This window comes from Telmatherina bonti (assembly GCF_933228915.1).
Source record: "Telmatherina bonti genome assembly, chromosome: 4".
Taxonomy (NCBI): domain Eukaryota; kingdom Metazoa; phylum Chordata; class Actinopteri; order Atheriniformes; family Telmatherinidae; genus Telmatherina; species Telmatherina bonti.
This window is the reverse complement of record NC_136622.1, coordinates 26,816,102-26,832,960: the sequence shown is the minus strand read 5'-3', so window position 1 is coordinate 26,832,960 and position 16,859 is coordinate 26,816,102. Positions and strand designations below refer to the sequence as shown.

At 37.9% G+C, this 16,859-nt stretch overlaps 5 protein-coding genes across 6 annotated transcripts in view; 1 reads left to right on the top strand and 4 right to left on the bottom strand.

Moving 5' to 3' along the window:
* Nucleotides 1-827: 827 nt before the first annotated feature.
* LOC306754655 (14-3-3 protein beta/alpha-1-like) lies at nt 828-5,397 on the bottom strand. 2 transcript variants are annotated; one of them, XM_079238693.1, is made up of 6 exons: nt 5,303-5,397; nt 3,917-4,218; nt 3,672-3,795; nt 2,980-3,143; nt 2,691-2,786; nt 828-2,601 (listed from the first exon to the last, which is right to left on the bottom strand). In XM_079238693.1, exons 2-6 carry the CDS (start codon nt 4,208-4,210, stop codon nt 2,545-2,547), a joined length of 735 nt encoding a protein of 244 aa, XP_079094819.1. In that variant the 5' UTR covers nt 4,211-4,218; nt 5,303-5,397; the 3' UTR covers nt 828-2,544. The 2 variants fall into 2 exon arrangements, with proteins under 2 accessions (XP_079094819.1, XP_079094820.1); XM_079238694.1 differs by having other exon boundaries at nt 3,917-4,213; nt 5,303-5,375.
* An 869-nt stretch (nt 5,398-6,266) lies between these two features.
* Nucleotides 6,267-7,946, top strand: ognb (osteoglycin, paralog b). The gene is made up of 6 exons (XM_079238649.1): nt 6,267-6,581; nt 6,683-6,755; nt 7,016-7,180; nt 7,270-7,472; nt 7,553-7,645; nt 7,757-7,946. The coding sequence occupies exons 1-6, from the start codon at nt 6,390-6,392 to the stop codon at nt 7,925-7,927; spliced, it is 897 nt and encodes a 298-aa protein (XP_079094775.1). The 5' UTR covers nt 6,267-6,389; the 3' UTR covers nt 7,928-7,946.
* Nucleotides 7,947-8,058: 112 nt separating this feature from the next.
* Nucleotides 8,059-13,063, bottom strand: uqcc5 (ubiquinol-cytochrome c reductase complex assembly factor 5). Its single transcript, XM_079238650.1, has 2 exons — nt 12,803-13,063; nt 8,059-8,558 (listed from the first exon to the last, which is right to left on the bottom strand). The coding sequence occupies exons 1-2, from the start codon at nt 12,954-12,956 to the stop codon at nt 8,467-8,469; spliced, it is 246 nt and encodes an 81-aa protein (XP_079094776.1). The 5' UTR covers nt 12,957-13,063; the 3' UTR covers nt 8,059-8,466.
* A 1,139-nt stretch (nt 13,064-14,202) lies between these two features.
* kctd6b (potassium channel tetramerization domain containing 6b) lies at nt 14,203-16,181 on the bottom strand. The gene is made up of 2 exons (XM_079239869.1): nt 16,061-16,181; nt 14,203-15,760 (listed from the first exon to the last, which is right to left on the bottom strand). The coding sequence occupies exons 1-2, from the start codon at nt 16,085-16,087 to the stop codon at nt 15,074-15,076; spliced, it is 714 nt and encodes a 237-aa protein (XP_079095995.1). The 5' UTR covers nt 16,088-16,181; the 3' UTR covers nt 14,203-15,073.
* Nucleotides 16,182-16,484: 303 nt separating this feature from the next.
* Nucleotides 16,485-16,859, bottom strand: part of slmapb (sarcolemma associated protein b) — a gene marked incomplete at its 3' end in the record, with an annotated part of 5,767 nt that continues 5,392 nt past the window's right edge. The window contains exon 8 of the mRNA XM_079238531.1: nt 16,485-16,500. Coding sequence (XP_079094657.1) covers nt 16,485-16,500 — 16 coding nt within the window. The remainder of the gene's footprint in view (nt 16,501-16,859) is intronic.

The window sequence follows — 16,859 nt, the reverse complement described above, 5'->3', positions numbered from 1 at the left end:
TATATATATATATATATATATATATGGCACGGCGCAATTTATTTCTTTGGTACTCAATATGGTTAAACAATTCGCTGAGCTGAGGCCATGATGTTGGAACATGGCATTTCACTGGAGGTGTCCGAGTAGCAAAGATATGAAAATGATTCAATTAAGAAATCTGATAGACATCAAGGCAAAACGTGTTCCCAAACGCCATAATGCGAACATAATGTTATATGCAAAGGCCTCGCGCGAGGCCCCAAAATTAAAATAAGGCCAGTTGTGGTACTTTATTAACAAACCTAATGTTTGAAGGGTGCGAAGAAAACTACAATGAACGCGATTAAATTTTTTTGCTAACAAGTATCAGCAAAATTAGCATCCAACTCATAGTGAAGGCACCTCATATCAGAACTACTTGCTTTACGAAAAGATAAACGTACTTTATGCTTAATTTAACCTGCAAGTTGACTGAATAAACTTACATTTTATGCGAAGGCGTCGGACAGCAGCTTGTGAACACTTGCCACGCGAGTGCGAGGTTGTTTTGATTTAATTATCACCCTGCAACACCTGCACGCCTTTCGCACGTTTCAATTAAGCTGTGAGAAAGCAGACATTTAAAAGGCCGTCCCATTCCGCGATAAAAACTAGTTCTTTGCAAATTGTCATTAACCAATTTTGGACTGCTTCTGTCTGCTGAATTAAAAATAAATTGAAAAAAAAAAATTGAACATTTTTATGTCTATGTGGAAGTAACAGAAATCACACCTTTTCCCATTTAAATTTCTTCCCAAGGCTTTCATGTGAACAGAAATAAAGACGTAGTTTGCCTCTTATCTTAAACGAAACTTTATTTCACTGAATGGTCTTTGACACTTTCCTATTTCTTACATGTATAATGAAACTAGAATGGTTTTAAGATACATAAACACAAAGCTAGAATTACACCAACCATTGTTTATCTCCATTTCGTCACTGCTTTTTTATAGCTATTCTAAATTTTCACAACCACGTGTGTGCACTGGGTAATAGACTGTTACAGAAGCAAAATTTAGCCATAAGACTTGTCAGTAAAAACAAAGCATGTAGATACCTGATATACAGACAGGCTTCGTTCCACATTCACTAACTGCATTTTCATCAAGCATAATAATGAACCGACATGTTTTTTTTTCCTTCCCAACAAAAGATTTCAATTCATTTGAGCATTGTCAGAGTAAACAGACCACCAGCTATGATGTGGAATGGTGTCTTCAACTACAGTAATGTGGAATGTAGTGGTGATACATGGTATTGTGACACTGGACTTCTTTCCAAAGTGATGAAATGGGGTATTTCACCTTCTAAAACAACTCGGTATTTGAGGCTATCATTCACAACTATCTTTCACAGCAGATCACCTGGGTACAAACTGAGACCAAGATTTAACTATGTTTGTGGTCTAACTCATTCTGAGATTTTCAAAAAGGGATGCTGCTATCTAAAAGGAAATTAACTAGAGGCTGCAAGAGAAAGCCAGGCACAAAAACTTTTTGGAGAAAACAACCGCTTTAAGAGGAATATTTTGCAAGCAGGGTTGATACAGTGTGGTAAGACATTTTCAATTAACATTAATAAAAGGTTACTTTAGGTTTTACATACAGATGATAGTCAATCTTGCAAAATACATGGAACCACATTTACGCACATACAGTTTCCATAGTACTGAGATCAAGCAGCACCTGAACAGTGAGTAAAACTACAATGACAATCCATACTTAGTTTTTTTTTTTTTTTAAAAAAAGGAGCACTGCTGTTTCCAGAAGCCTAATAATGTGGAATGTCTTATGTCTGAACAAATCTAACATGACAATTTAAGGGGTCCCTTAGAACTTTAAAACTGTGAATTTGTGAACATGATCAAGGAGCAATACACCAAGATGTCAGTGTCACAATACAGCCTGCCTCCTTTCTGTATGAGCCCACAGCAGAATTGCAGTTAGTTGAATACAGGATTGTATGTGTCTGGAAATGCAAACACAAAACTGTTCTGGGGTTATGAAGCGAATGGAAAGCCTACCATCACAGTGTTTGGTGGAAATCAACTGCCAGTTTAATTACCATACAATAAAACCTGTAAATATCATGATGAATCACAATAAGAAAAGTAACAAAAAAGGGATGAAAAAATGCTCAACAAACTAGCTGGGACAAAGGAATTTGGAAGGACGATTAGAATTCACAACACCCCCCTCCCCCCCAAAACATACACACAATCATTCATAACCATTCACATTTGCTCACTCACTACATACAGACCTACATACAAAGCTGACAAAAACAACAGCAACATGGACTCACTAATCAATACAACATGTTTCCACAAAGTGACTGAATCTGCTAACAACTGAAAATTACCCTGTCACCTCACAGTGAACTGAGAGGGGTAAACTAGTTGGTCAGGAGCAATTCAGGCTGCTTGTCATACAGAAGTGGGAGGGGCTGATGGAGTGGAGGGGGATGTATATAAGCTGTCTGTGTTTAAGATAAGAGTGTAGGTGGATTAACAGTGCAATTCCATTAGTTTTCCCCGTCTCCGGTCTCTCCCTCATCTGCCTGGTTTTCTGATGTCCACAGCTGGTAAAAAAAAAATAAATAAACAAACATGTTACAACTTTCTGTAACAAATCCCCACCAGGATCAGCCAAAAAGTGCAGCAAACTCACAGTCAGGTTGTCCCTTAGTAGTTGCATGATCAGGGTGCTGTCTTTGTAAGAGTCCTCGTTCAAAGTGTCAAGTTCAGCAATGGCTTCATCAAATGCCTGGGGGAAAGAAAAAAAACAACTCAAAGTGGAATAATGCATCGTAACTTTTCAACACAGATTGGAAGCAGTTGAGACTTTAATCATCAAATTTCCTCGCATGGTATTCCTCACATACTGCCAGTTGTGTCTCCATATATCTAAAAATAACCGAAAACTGATCTGAAACACTAGTTTAAGCTTAATTTCATACCGTCTTGGCCAGGCTGCAGGCCTTATCCGGGTTGTTGAGGATTTCATAATAGAAGACTGAGAAGTTGAGGGCAAGGCCAAGCCTGATGGGGTGTGTTGGCTGCATCTCCCCCTTGCTAATGTCAAAAGCTTGCTGGTACGCCTGCTGGGAATTGTCCACTGTATCTGTGTGAGCACAAAAAGGTGAAAAGTACTGTTAACTCACAATTTTCAGACACTTTCATCATTCAGGTCATTTTTTGGGCAACAGAATAAGCAAGGCAGATTGATATGCAGTTTCCAACTAGTTTCCATTTAGTTGTTTAAAATTAGACAAATGAACCCAAACTTAAAATTACTTTAAACTGAAATGCAAGTTTAGTGTCTTCTCTTCCTTGAACATGCCTATAGTATGCCTATAAAGCTCGTCAATGAATTGCTGTGTGCAAGTTTAAATGTTCACTTTGATTCGATAGGGAAAAAAAAAAAAAAACAACAGTCAGCTACTGCTGGATTTCACTAACTGCATTGGCAAAATTTTTCAGTGATTTTTTTTTTTTTTAACCCTTTCTAAAAAATGTTACGAAAGATAATGTGATTTAAATTACTTAGAAATCTGCACTTTGAGAATTCACAACTGATATTGTTATAAATAAGATCAGATTTCATCAGACAATGTTAAAGCATAAACATAAAACAGATGTTCTCACTTACCCTTCTTAGTATCTCCAGATGCAACCTCAGAAAGGTATCTATAATAGTCACCTTTCATTTTCAGATAGAACACCTTGCTTTCAGCAGCAGATGCGTTGGCAATGAGAAAGTTGTCCAGTAGCCCCTGAACATAACAAATGAGTTTTAGTTTTTGATTACCTTGATTACTTAAAAACAATCACAGTTTCACAAGACTGTTAAAGAAAAAAGAAACGGGAAAAAAAAAAAAAAAGAGAAATCCTTACAAGCACATCATGGCAGATTTCCTGCAGCTCAGATTCTATCTTCTCCCGGTATTCACGTGCCATCTGCTGTTTTTTGTCGTTTCCTTCGGTCTTCTGCTCAATGCTGGAGATGACGCGCCAAGATGAGCGGCGTGCTCCAACCACATTCTTGTAGGCAACAGAAAGAAGGTTGCGCTCCTCATTTGACAGCTCCGCACCTTGCTCTGTCACTGACTTCATGGCTGCAGCCATGTCATCGTAACGCTCAGCCTGCTCAGCAAGCTTGGCTTTCTGTACCAGGTCGTTCTTATCCATTTTCTAGACTTGGGGGAAAGAAAATACATAGTTAAAAGTAGTTATAGAAAGATTCTACAAAGGGATGGTTTATGGTTTCTCAGTGACATTCACCCTATTCATTTAGTAATGATTTCATACGTGGTATGAAATTATGTGTTTTAAATTATATTTTCATAGATACCACTATAACATAAGATGTTAAGAAAGTATAAGTTTAAACCAGGCCCATGATCAAGTGGGTCAGCCATACATATCACTTGCTTAGGTTAGCTGCTTGCTAGTTGACAGCCTTCACCAATCCTTTCCCGTATTTTACTTTGTAACGTTATTCTAATTAAATTCTTCATCAGGCTCACAAACGACAAGCTATTTACATTTATGACGCAATCACGTTTGATTGATTTGTTTGATGATGCTTTGGCCATCTCTCAATAAAAATCAAGTAAACCTTTCTTCCGTCAGGTTTTAATGCCTTCCCTTTAGGTTGCTAGCAGGGTTAGCGGGCTACTGTACTTCGGTCCCTAATGTAAACGCTAACTTAAAAATGTACTTAACCGATTCAAAAAATAAATTAAGTTATATGTAAGAATGTGACCTCACTGGATTAAGGACATTAAGGGTGCTAATCTGTCGTGATAACGTGAAGCAAATGAAATGGCTAACACTTAGCTAGCCAGCGTCGCCTAAATGCCGCTATCGCTGATAGCTAGGCCAGCCGAAATCCACGGCCACAATAAATTACTCAAATAGGATTTATATGTTGGAGATAAATATTCACTGCGTACTTGATCCAAAGAAAGCATATCACAGCATTCAAGTTTACCGTTTTCCTGTTTAATTAATTTTCAACAGCTGTATGAAGGCCCGCCCAGGCTGCCGAGCCTGTCAGAACAAAGTGTCATGGAATCCGACCGTCGCTTAGCTCGTTAGCTAGTAGCTAATGCTAGCCAGCGAGCTAGCCTTTCACAAACCCCGCTAGCCTCTCGGCTACGATGGCTTCTCAACAGCATTCAACCGGACACGATAAAAACAGTCCTTTTACAAGATACCTACCAATGAAAAATTTGCATTATTGTTCAGTATTTAGATGCGCGAGGTTAATACACTTACAGTATTGGTGACTTTTAATCCTGCTTTTTTTGTACTTTCTGGACGATTCAACCTCCGTCCTCCGTCTCGCTCAGCGTTCAGGGCAGTACCACTTCCGCTACACTGGCACTTCTGTTTCCTCCTTTCTCACCACACATCTGTGTTACGTAATGCTGCCGCTGTTTCTGCACTAAGGCCAGCAAAGCTAAACTTTATTTATTTATGGATTTATTTTTCCAAAACTCACCTAAAGTCTATGTGTCCTTAAAATTCTGTATTATTTCGAGAAGGTTTTAACCTCTGTAGTCTGGTTAAAGTCGTTGCATGAAATTTTGTTTGCTAAGCTTGTATAATATAGCACACGGCTACTATCAAGATTAATTTACTTTTATACACTACAAAAAAGTGAGGGACATTTTACATTTTATGTCAAAATGTACTTCAAAATAATAAGAAATGACTTAATTTAACCTTCTCTAAACTTCTAACATGTTGAACTTTTTTAGAGTTTGAGTATGTACTGCTGAACGTGACAAGAAGACTAAACATCAAATAAATACAATTTTTAAAAAGTGTGTGCAATGAATCGGCCACCAAATGTTTGCTGACAGCTTGCATTTAAACAGTCTTCTTCATCATACTGTTCACATTTTGACACAATCAGGCAAGTCACCTAACACGTGACAAGCTTATGCGATTTTGACATTTTTTATGTTGTTGTTTCGGTTTCAAGTAATAGTTTGAGATGAAGGAATTGCCATTACACGATTCTACTGACCCGTGCTAGACTAACATTAAATTACATAATGTCAGTGGAGCATGACTTTTTTTTTCCTGTAATTTTCATTTAGATATGTTTTAAACATGCAAGATAGGGCAAACCAACAACACTACCAATTAACAATTAAAAACTTACTTCCTAATAATGATAGCAAATGAACACATTATTGAGTATCATATTCTGGTTGCTAGTTTGGTTAGTACATTGATTAAAAAAATAAATAGGCTACATCCATCTGATGATCTGGATTAAAGAATGAATCGACCAACTAATGAAACAGACAGCATGTATTGAGTTAAAGTGAATTTCCTGTACTTACTCAGCAATATGCTGGCAGTTGAACTGGATGGAAAAATTTTCCTGCTCACATCAACTCAGCCAAGCAGACAGCACTCTTCTTTGACCAGCAGCCGAAACACCATGATGCAAATGAGGATTTTAATTTTTGTATCAATTATGCTCCCATGGATACTGGTGTCTCCTGCAAAAGATGAATATGTGAAGGGCAGAGAACCTACAGTAAGACCATCTTTTGGAGTTGAAATACTGTCTTGATGAGTGTAAGGACGATGGGTTGAGAGGAAAAGGAAAGCTAAGAAGCAGCTTTCTTACTTTTGCAGACGGAGAATATCCCAGACTACGGCTTCCAACAAGACTCAGAAGCTGACCTTGCAGTAGCTCAAAAAGCCAGTGGTAAGGTTTGCTGAAAAATATAGTTTTCTACTCTTTAAAAGCTGATTATGCAACACACACTGAGGTATTCTTCCACATTTTTGTGAATGTAGCTAAAGCCCATATTATGTAATAATGGGGCTGATCAAGTGTCCTAGTCTACACAACATCTAGTGGATTTAAGCTGCATGATCCCATTGCTCGGACCATTTAACTAACCTTTTTACTAGATAGCCAGTGTCTTTACAAAGACTTATATGAAAAGATGTGACCTTTTTCAGAGTTGCCAACATGTCTAATGTGCGTGTGTCTGAGTGGATCCGTGTATTGCGAGGAGGTGTCCCCTGATATGACAACTGTCCCATCTCTGCCAAAGGAAACGGCGTATCTTTACGCACGTTTCAACAAAATCACCAAAATAAGCAACAAAGATTTTGCTGACATGGGTAAAAAAAGAAGCGCGTTGATCATTTTGAAATTATTCAACATTTTAGCCAACTTCAAAACTATGTTACCTTTTCTCTTTATTATCCAGCGACGTTGAAAAGAATTGACCTAACTGGAAATCTCATTGCTGAGATCGAGGATGGCGCTTTTTCAAAACTTCCCCACCTTGAGGAGCTCTCTCTTGCAGAAAACCGACTGACCAGACTACCCATGCTTCCTGCGAAGCTAGCATCTTTCAATGCCAATTCCAACAGGCTGAAAACCCAGGGTGTAAAAGCAACCGCTTTTAAAGTGAGTTACACAGTTAACCAATAGATTTTGCCAGCATATAGTTGTCCTGTGTGTCACATAGTGGCCTTTTTTTGTTCCAGAAACTCAACAGCTTGGCATATCTTTACCTTGGAAACAATGAACTGACGGCAGTGCCGCAACTTCCAGAGTCTCTTCATGTTGTGCACCTGCATGTGGGTTTTGCTATCATTACCTGGAATCACACCAGTGTGCCTTTTTCTTTAATTTGCCACTTGTTATGACATAATATTCTAATGTTGTGCTTTTGTTGTTGTTTCCTGCAGAACAACAAAATCTCAACAATAACAGATGAGACTTTTTGCAAAGGTAACAACAGCCACTACATCCGACCCAATTTGGACCAGGTGAGACTGGATGGAAACCCGCTCAAGTTATCGCAGCATCCTGACAGCTTCATCTGCCTGCAATCTCTCCCAATAGGCTGGTATAACTGAATACAAAAGTACATATAAACAATTGATAACTAAATACACGAAAAACACACACTCTGTGTTAACTGAATGAGTATAGTATAAGATGCACAGGCAGTTTGAGTAAGACAAAATGTAAATAATACAGTGGAAAAAGTAATCAACACTTTTATTCACCTAACAGATCAGCTGAACAGTTTCTCACCTTCTGTTCACAACACAAGTGCAAAATCTTCCAAATAATTAATACAAGTATGTTTTTGTCCTTTTTAGTTTGTGGCTTTGTCTTGCCACGTACTATGCAATGTTGTCAACACAGTCCATCAAAAGAGTTGATAGTGCTGATTTGCTTTTCAAGAACAAATCAGACTTTAGTTGAGGTTATATTTGGCTCTGATGTTGTACCAAGTGTATTGTCAGTGCAGCATTGCCCATGCTTCTCTGACTGACCATATAAAAAAAATAAAACCTGCATGCTGGAAATGATTTCTCCATCATCTTTTTGTCCTTGGCTTGTAATCATGTTCATGATGGTGACACGGTCCACATCCAATAGATGTTTTTCATTTGGCTCCCGACTGATCAAGAACTACCAGACCACCTGATAACTTCTGCTGGTACTCCCGTTCTGATTGTTTCCTTCGGTAGACATCATCTGCAAAGAAAACGGAAAAGATTAAAAATACTTTAATGTGGGTCTAATTAAAATGTGACAAATTTGTCACATATGTCATTATGAACAGACTTCCTTTGCAGCATGCTGTTTGAACCTGCATTGTACTAAACAATGGCTCTGTTCTTCTTGAATGACACAGTGAAAGTGAGCGAATTTACACAGCAGACAGTTTGGCTGGACACTGCAGAAAAAAGCACATGTAATTTAATATCTGCTGCATGTCACTAAGTGGAGCCAGTTTTGCAGTACTGGCATTGCACGTACAGGTTTACTGGGACACTCAATGGAGAGCAGTATTAATAAATTCACTTGTGCTTTTGCAACAACACTTAAAGACAATCTCACTAGATACACTTCCGAAGATATACAGTATTTTTACAACTACAAAAGTAATGTAATCCAAAGAATACAAGGGACAGGCTGTTAATCTTTTTTTCTTTCACCAATCACATGAGAATTTTTTAACCTTTTGGTTCTCCTGAAACATGACACATGAGCACATCTGGAACAATGGGAAATGGGTTAGATGAGGGTGGATGCACACTGTGGTCTTCTTTGCTTTTCACCCTTTAAAATTGCATTCTTTCCAGGACAAAACTGCAGACACATGAATGCAGAAAAAAAAATCAAAATAGTATTTTAAGTACTCAAGATGAGCCACATTCTTTTTCTCTTCTGCAGCTCCTCACAAAGAAATGGCAATTTTTTTAGGACTAAGAGTAAATGAAAATAAGTTTATACAATATGACGCACATGCATACTACTCAAAAAAGTACATACAAAGTGGTTTCAATTAACTCTATCTCAGTTAATAAAATAAAATCCAGTACCGTTATTTATTTAACCTTTTATTGAACCTTTATTGTATTTACTGTATTAATTTGTATTATTTTGTTATGGTTTGTATTAGTCAATTAATTTTGTAGCCAAAACTAATAAGCAGTTCTCACCAATATATTATTTAATTTTTTTAATAAAGGCTAGTTTTAGGTTTATTTTCTTAAAAAAGAAGAAAGTGGTCAATATGGCTTGATATATAAATTAACTACAGACACAAAAAAAAACATAAAATATAAATAAAAACATGTCTGAATGACTAATTCCACACAATAATTCTGCCAGCTTGACTATTAAAACAATTAACAGTAAAATTAATAATTGCTTATAAATACTGAAGCATCATTAAATAAGACGCAAGTTACTGTTGTATTTGCTTGAAGTGGTGCTAGTCACACCATAATACACAAGTAATGAAGATTACAGGTAGTGTTTTTTAAGAACACAATCTATTTTCTTGATATTAGCCTTAAATCTATTTTTGGTTGTTATATATAGAATTGGTAACAACACAGATATCCTGTGTGACCTCAACTATGCTGGATTTCAAAAGAAATCACAACTTGTTAGAAGTTGTACTTAAATACAGACAGTGGAGAATGAGTAGTTGGCTTCTTCACCATAATTCAATTCAATTCAATTCAATTCAACTTTATTTATATAGCGTCAAATCACGGCAATGCCATCTCAAGACGCTTTACAGACAGAGGGGAAAACATAATGAAGGCCAATTCATAATAGCCTGTATAAGGAAACCAACAGATTGAGTTGAGTCCAACTCAATCTCCCATCCTGAGCAAGCACACTGGCAACAGTAGGAAGGAAAAAACTCCTTTTTAACAGGAAGGAAACCTCCGGCAGAACCCGGCTCAAGGACAAGCAGCCATCTGCCTCTGCTGTGTGGGGGGAAGAGGACAGAAAGACAATAGACAACAGGAACTGCTACTCCCGGCCAGGGAGACCTACTGAGACAGGAGACATACATGTTAATGATGCAACACTGTTATTGGGGGGGATAAAAGAGAGAGATAAAGAGAAAAAGAAAGAAGCTCAGTGTATCAGGAAATGTCCCTCAGCAGTCTAAACCTATAGCAGCATAACTAAGGGATGCTAATCATCCCTAGCTATAGGACTTATCAAAAAGATAGGTTTTCAGCCTAGTCTTAAAGGTGGGGAGGGTGTCTGCTTCCCTCACACTAACTGGGAGCTTAATCCATAAGAGAGGGGTCTGAGGGGCCATAAAAACACCTCGTTTTGTTTGTATCATACAGCTGGTAGATCAGGGCCGCCTTAATGCACGGGCTTACCTGGGGGCTGAACCACAGTTTGCAGGTGATTTAGTGATTGTGTAAAAGGTGCAAACATGTTGCAGAGTGTTTAAAAAAAGGTTTGCGCATGACGTGGTTTGCAGCATGGCGAGTTTGAAAAGAAAACATGATCTAGCAAAGAAATCTGACACACAAATAAACACTGTTTGGAACCAAATTTATGAACAAGTTAATGTTGTCGGTAAAATGTGAACAGGGGATGAAGTAAAAAGATGGAATAAAGACATTAGAAGGTGAATAAATGAAAAATAGCCAAAGAAATCCAGCTACTGGGGAAAAAAAACCTTTTTGGTTTCTGTTAATGACTGCAGATGCGTGGAAACCTAATAAATATAACCATCTGGCGACACAACATTTAGGACTTGGACAGAACATTTGGGGGATCCAAGTTGCGACACACTATGTCTGTCATCTGCAGGTCTGCGTGATTCCTCTCCACATCCATCATGAGTTCCTCTAAAAGCTCCAAAATGCTGGATAAGCCGGATGTTTTGATGATTGTTTCCTCGTTTATGCCATAAATCTTCACTCAAGGGTGAAGAACGTGTTTCCTCTTTGCTTTGTTTCAGTGTCTCCTTCTTGTGACAATAACTGCAGCCATGTGTGCATGAACACACACACAGACTATCTGAATGTCCTTTTGAAACGTATTGAATATAGATGCAGTTTCTATCAGCAACATTGCTCTCAGGTTTAATAAATCACATTGCAGGTGTGGAATTAATATATTTACATTTTCTCCTCCCATCACACGCAGAATAGGCAGTGAACGCCCCATATTAAACATTATGTTGCACGAGCCAACAGTCACGCTGTTTTTGTGCACCAATTAAGACACAAAATCTCAATGCCTGCTGTTTATAAATAAGAGTAATAAGTAATTTTTTTGTTCCGTATGCAATTACTTTGCACATATTTTAGTATGTGCAGACCTTTGGTAGATCCAGGCATAAGAGTTCCACTGCACGCATAGGCCCACTGTGTTTTTTTCAAGTAGAAAAATAAATAGTAGGTATCAGCTATATGACTGATATTCATTTAAAAAAAAAAAAAAAGATGGGGGTGATCTCTGCATGGTGTCACATCTAGTCAGCTCTATCTTGCGATGCTTACACTTAAAGCATGCAGTTTATGATACTTTTCAATCATATGTTCCTTTTCATTAGAACGGGACTCTGGGGGATGACTTACTCCAGTATGGACTTACTGGACAGAAATGGGACTGATGGCTTGTCAGAAATAAAAATGATACCCTCAAAACTGGGTAACATTGTCAATAATCCTTACACTTATAATCACCGACATTCTTTATGATTTGAATTTTAAGGACATAATCACAGCTTTCTGTGCAAAAGAGACCAGAAGAAAGAGCTTCCTAAAAGGACAGTGCAGTGTTTAGTGAAAGCATCTGCAGGTTTTCACATGTTGTGCTGCAGTGTCTGAAAAGTAATGTTGATAAGCTATTTCTGTTTAGGAAGCATGGCTTCATAGGGTTGTTTGATCTGTTGCTGTTGTTATTTACTCATTCATTATTGTCTTCAATGTTGTTCATTATTGTCATCCTATTAAGATGTAAATACTACTAAATAGGGAGAACCTCAGTGTGAACCTGGATATTATTTTCTGTAAAGAGACTTGGTACATTTGGAGGGCCCAAAGAACTTCTCAGCCCAGGGGCCTGAGAGTAGGTAAAGACGGCCCTGCTGGTAGTGATCTTGAGGGAAAGCAGCATTACAACATGGAAAGTACATTGCTTAAAATGTGTAGTCGCACAATTAATTCAAGGTAAACTCGCGGTTAACACGTTGCTTTGACATAACAAACGTCACTTTCCACGTCGCCAATTAAAGATGCCGAAACAATGTCAGCTGAATTTCTTGTTCTTTAATTAAAAAGTAACAAGTGAAAGACGAGCAACTAGACGAACAGACTATTAATTTTTAACTTATTTTGGACGGGGAAAAGGTTAGCATGCTAACTGTGCCTCATGTCACATGAATGGCGTTGAGTAGGAAGATAAGTCTGAAAAGGACACTAAATGTGTGGCTCTATACTTACAGAAAGTCTCTTTTCCTATTCTGACGTTGATCATGATCCACTCCATGACTCCTCCTATGCAGAAAAAGATAGGAAGGAACCTGTACGACCCCAGTCGTCGTTTCCCGGGGACAAAGCTCAACAAACCTTTCAAGGTTTTGCTCCTTTGAAACATTGCGGCTTAAATAAGTTGTCTAGCCAAACACTTTATTGCAGCTTCATGTAACCGACTCAAAATAGAGATGGCTTGTACCTCTCACACGTCCTTCACAACATTACAAGAGCGATGAGCGTAACAGGGTGTGCTTGCTTTGTTGCCCAACGCAAACAAAACGGGCGGAGCTTCCTTGAATCTTGAGGAAAAATCTGAAGCGGCGCATCGTGGTATTTAAAACAAACCCACTAGCTAGTATTCGCCACATCCGTTTGCGTCGTACGTCCGTAACTGCAGCGGGTGCGGATTTCACTGTCATGCTGTGAGCAGACAGTGGAATAACTCTAATCAGCATCTGTTAAAACTCGTTTTGAATATTACCTCTAACATGAACTCATTCCGGAATAGGAATAAAAACAAAATTACATGACAACACGTGTTTCTTCAAAGCTTCGGATGGTGTCAAATAAATTATATTTTACATGGTTGAGCTTGGTTGCTGTAAGAATTCAGTTTTGATGAGTCCTGTATTTTCTGTGCAAGAAATGCAATCTTTGACAAATATTTACATGGACTTAAGTATATTGTTTTAGTGGGAATGCATTATTCCTAACTAAAGTCATGCGAACCATTCCCAGTTTTTTTTTTAAATAAGAAAACAACTACAACTTATTATATTGTTGCTATTATTTAAGTATTTAGTAACTCATATATCAAAGAGTTCTCCACTTCTTTTTACATCCTTGTGAGTGTTTCTAATTTTTTGTACTTTGTATACTGGAATTAAATAATGTAAAAAAAAGTCAATGGAAAAGCTACAGGGTTGGATTTCACTGACATGGTTTTTAAAAGCTTATACAGAATTGTACTTAGTGTAATTTCCTTAAACAATCCTTTACTCACATTTTTTTCATCAAATTAAGGGTAAAAACTACAATTAAATCATTTTTCTCCAAGAATGTACTTTACACACCCAAAAGTGAAATGTCATTCAGGGCCATTACTCAAAAAGACACTCCGGTCCCTGGGGCGTGTTCTGTTCTATGTTGGGCGGTCACCTGAGGACCATTGTCCTCCTTGGCGTTGTGGGGGCCTCTGCCTTGGGGATGGGCTGCCCTCTGGCCCCTGTGGCCCTGAGCTCTTCCTGCTTCTGGTGAGGTGGCGCCTGGTTATGGAACTTTAAATGGGCGGATCCTGAAACAGCTTCATGAGCTGGAGAAAAATTAATTATGAAGGCAATTCGTAACATGAAATACATAGATGGGTTTATTTTAGGCTTAGATGACCAAACACATCACTGCTGATAAGGCAGTATGACATTATTTACGCACAAGAGATACATACATTACATATACACAAGACTCAGACACGTGCAACTACTAGGAAGGGCTTTAGAAACAGTACCATACGGTGCATAAGAGGGACCTAAGAGACTAATTTTTCTTCACTTGAAATCTACTGGACAAAAGATATTTAGAAGTTATAATAATTAAAAAGTACACTCCCAACACACAGGAATGCATAATGTGACTTGTGTTCAAGACCGTTTTTACAATCTTTTTTTTTTTTTTTTAACTCGTTCCTAAGTTATTGTTGAAATTTACATAAATGTATTTTATTAAGAACATTTGATGCTGTAATTAGGCACTGAATCTAAAAAAATGAGCTCTTTTTTAACAATCCCTTTTATTACTTACTAGTCACCAAAGTCACAATTTGTCTTTTAAATAAAAATCAATGTATACCATCTTTTGAGTCAGTCTATAGCTTTCAAACTGACTAAAACACGTCTTTATTGCCTTTTAGTTTCATAGGAATGTTTTTTTGTTTGTTTGTTTGAAGACTACAATAAAAGCTAAATATCAAATATACAGTGGTGACACAAATGTTAAAGTATTGTGCTTGATCAAATAAATAAACTAAGAAAAAAAAATTCACATTTCCTTGTTCGTTTTCTTTCTTTTTTCTTTTTTTTTTTGCTGCTGTCTGGACTTTGAGCTCTGTGCAGTAGTAACCTGGTCAAACAATTTAAAAAATGATCAGCGAAAACTTAAGCAGAGGTAAGTTTTGTTTGCTTTTTTTCTATAACACAAAGACAAATCCAGCAATAACATAACCCACAACACTTGCGCTGTAAGTCAGTCTTCAACTTTGTGAGCTGGTCTACAGAAAGTCCAGTGATGCTCCACAGTGTTCTCGTTCGCACGCTCACTCATATGATGCACCCGCGTGTTACGAATGGTGAAGCCTTGTTTCATGATGTAGTCCATGAGGTGGACCCTTAGAGACACCTCTTGATGATAGTCACATGGTCCAAAGGTGAAAGACACCTGACAATCTCTGGTGTCCATCATGTGTTTGTTCCACTTTGTGAAGTTGTTGGAAATGCCCTCTAACAATGCATGAACCTTCGTTGTTATTGTTAGCTGTGTGATGATGACAGCAACTGGGTTGGAGTATTTTGACAGTTTCCTAGTGCTAGAGAGCTCCACCACCTGCTCAAAAATATCGGGAGGGTACAGTGGCTTGGGATCGTTAAGGCACTGGATCAATGGCTCAATCTGGTAGAAATCTGCCTCTTTTCGCAGCAGATCTGTCTCTGTGAAGTCCACCGGAAGGGTAAGCTCAGATGTCCGCAGGAAGTTCAGGATGTATCGGAATAGTGTTCCATCGCGATCAATAAAATAATTCCCTTGGGAATCGCGAGTTGTTGGAAAATCTCCCCGGAACATGGCACCCAACATGGAGTCAGGATAGCGCTGCAGCGTGGATAGACTAGTGGTGTACAAGTGGCCCCCCACATTCAAGGTAACAGGAGTAGTCATCTAGAACAAAAGAGTTAATTAATTATCTAACATACTGTAAAAAAAAAATGTGTATGATAAATTTACGTGAATAGGGAAATAAATTGTCTTAAGTTAGCAGTATACACAAAAAGGTGTGCATGAGTTCTGATATTTCAAAAACCGTCTCAAGAAATCAACAATATCACTTTCATGGGGGCAGGATACACAGTCTTGTCTACAAATACAACTTAGCAGAAATGTTAGCTAAATTAGCAGCCAAGTTTACCTCAAATACTGGGCATTGCTTTAATTGCAACTTAATTTCAAGCCACCACTTACCCTATGGCCCCAGTCTCCATTATCCATTTGTAGAAGAATACCCACTTGGTCCGAGCCAAAAACAGAGTGGTAACAAACCAGATTGGCTCAGCTTAATTTTACCTATTAAAAAAGAAATCACATTAACAAATGCTGTGGGGGGAAAAAAAGATGTAGACAGAATATGCCTGCTTAAAATACTTGGTAAGGCCCAGTTAAATAAATGTTTTGTTTTTTTAAGAGATAAGCATTACCATCCCTTTGGACCATGTTAAATTAGATAAATGTGTAATTCAGTGAGATGGTTTCTTTATTATGCAATTCTCAAATATTTATGAATGCCAGTTGGGACATCTGCATTTCCCTGACTATTGTCAAACACCCCCCCCCCCCCCCCCCCCCCCCCCAAGTCCACAGTATTTTCAGCTTTCACACTTCCTGCGTTTCACAAGCAGGCAAACCTAAAACATGAAATCACATTCAAAGAGGACCATTATAACAGTGAAAATAGGAAATGAACATTCAGAGCTACACTGCCCTTTCCCATTACTTTTGTAGTTATAAATCCTATATTAATCTAACAGTTTACAAGTTTCAGAGACGTAGAGCAGCTGTGATTTGACAACACTATTCTTGCCAACAAAAGATATGTCATTTTGGCAGCAATGAGAGTTTATTTTTCCAACATTTAATTTGCTGAGACAAGCGGACGGAATGTAAAGGTGGAAGTGCTCAAATATAAACTTTAAATGTCTTATGGCTGCATTTATAAGTAAACAATAAGAAGTATATGTTGTAATTAAAGAATAAGAAATCCATG

What these genes read in the sequence shown, in the direction of transcription:
- uqcc5 (XM_079238650.1), bottom strand. Translation starts at nt 12,956, where the DNA reads ATGTTTCAAAGGAGCAAAACCTTGAAAGGTTTGTTGAGCTTTGTCCCC. An exon ending in AATAGGAAAAGAGACTTTCT is followed by an intron (nt 8,559 to 12,802) that starts GTAAGTATAGAG and finishes TTTTCTTTGCAG; the next exon opens with ATGATGTCTACCGAAGGAAA.
- kctd6b (XM_079239869.1), bottom strand. Translation starts at nt 16,087, where the DNA reads ATGGATAATGGAGACTGGGGCCATAGG. An exon ending in ATGGAGACTGGGGCCATAGG is followed by an intron (nt 15,761 to 16,060) that starts GTAAGTGGTGGC and finishes CTTTTGTTCTAG; the next exon opens with ATGACTACTCCTGTTACCTT.
- LOC306754655 (XM_079238693.1), bottom strand. Translation starts at nt 4,210, where the DNA reads ATGGATAAGAACGACCTGGTACAGAAAGCCAAGCTTGCTGAGCAGGCT. An exon ending in ATCTGGAGATACTAAGAAGG is followed by an intron (nt 3,144 to 3,671) that starts GTAAGTGAGAAC and finishes GTGCTCACACAG; the next exon opens with ATACAGTGGACAATTCCCAG. An exon ending in TACTAAGGGACAACCTGACT is followed by an intron (nt 2,602 to 2,690) that starts GTGAGTTTGCTG and finishes TTTTTTTACCAG; the next exon opens with CTGTGGACATCAGAAAACCA.
- ognb (XM_079238649.1), top strand. Translation starts at nt 6,390, where the DNA reads ATGCTGGCAGTTGAACTGGATGGAAAAATTTTCCTGCTCACATCAACT. An exon ending in AGTAGCTCAAAAAGCCAGTG is followed by an intron (nt 6,756 to 7,015) that starts GTAAGGTTTGCT and finishes GACCTTTTTCAG; the next exon opens with AGTTGCCAACATGTCTAATG. An exon ending in TTCATGTTGTGCACCTGCAT is followed by an intron (nt 7,646 to 7,756) that starts GTGGGTTTTGCT and finishes TGTTTCCTGCAG; the next exon opens with AACAACAAAATCTCAACAAT.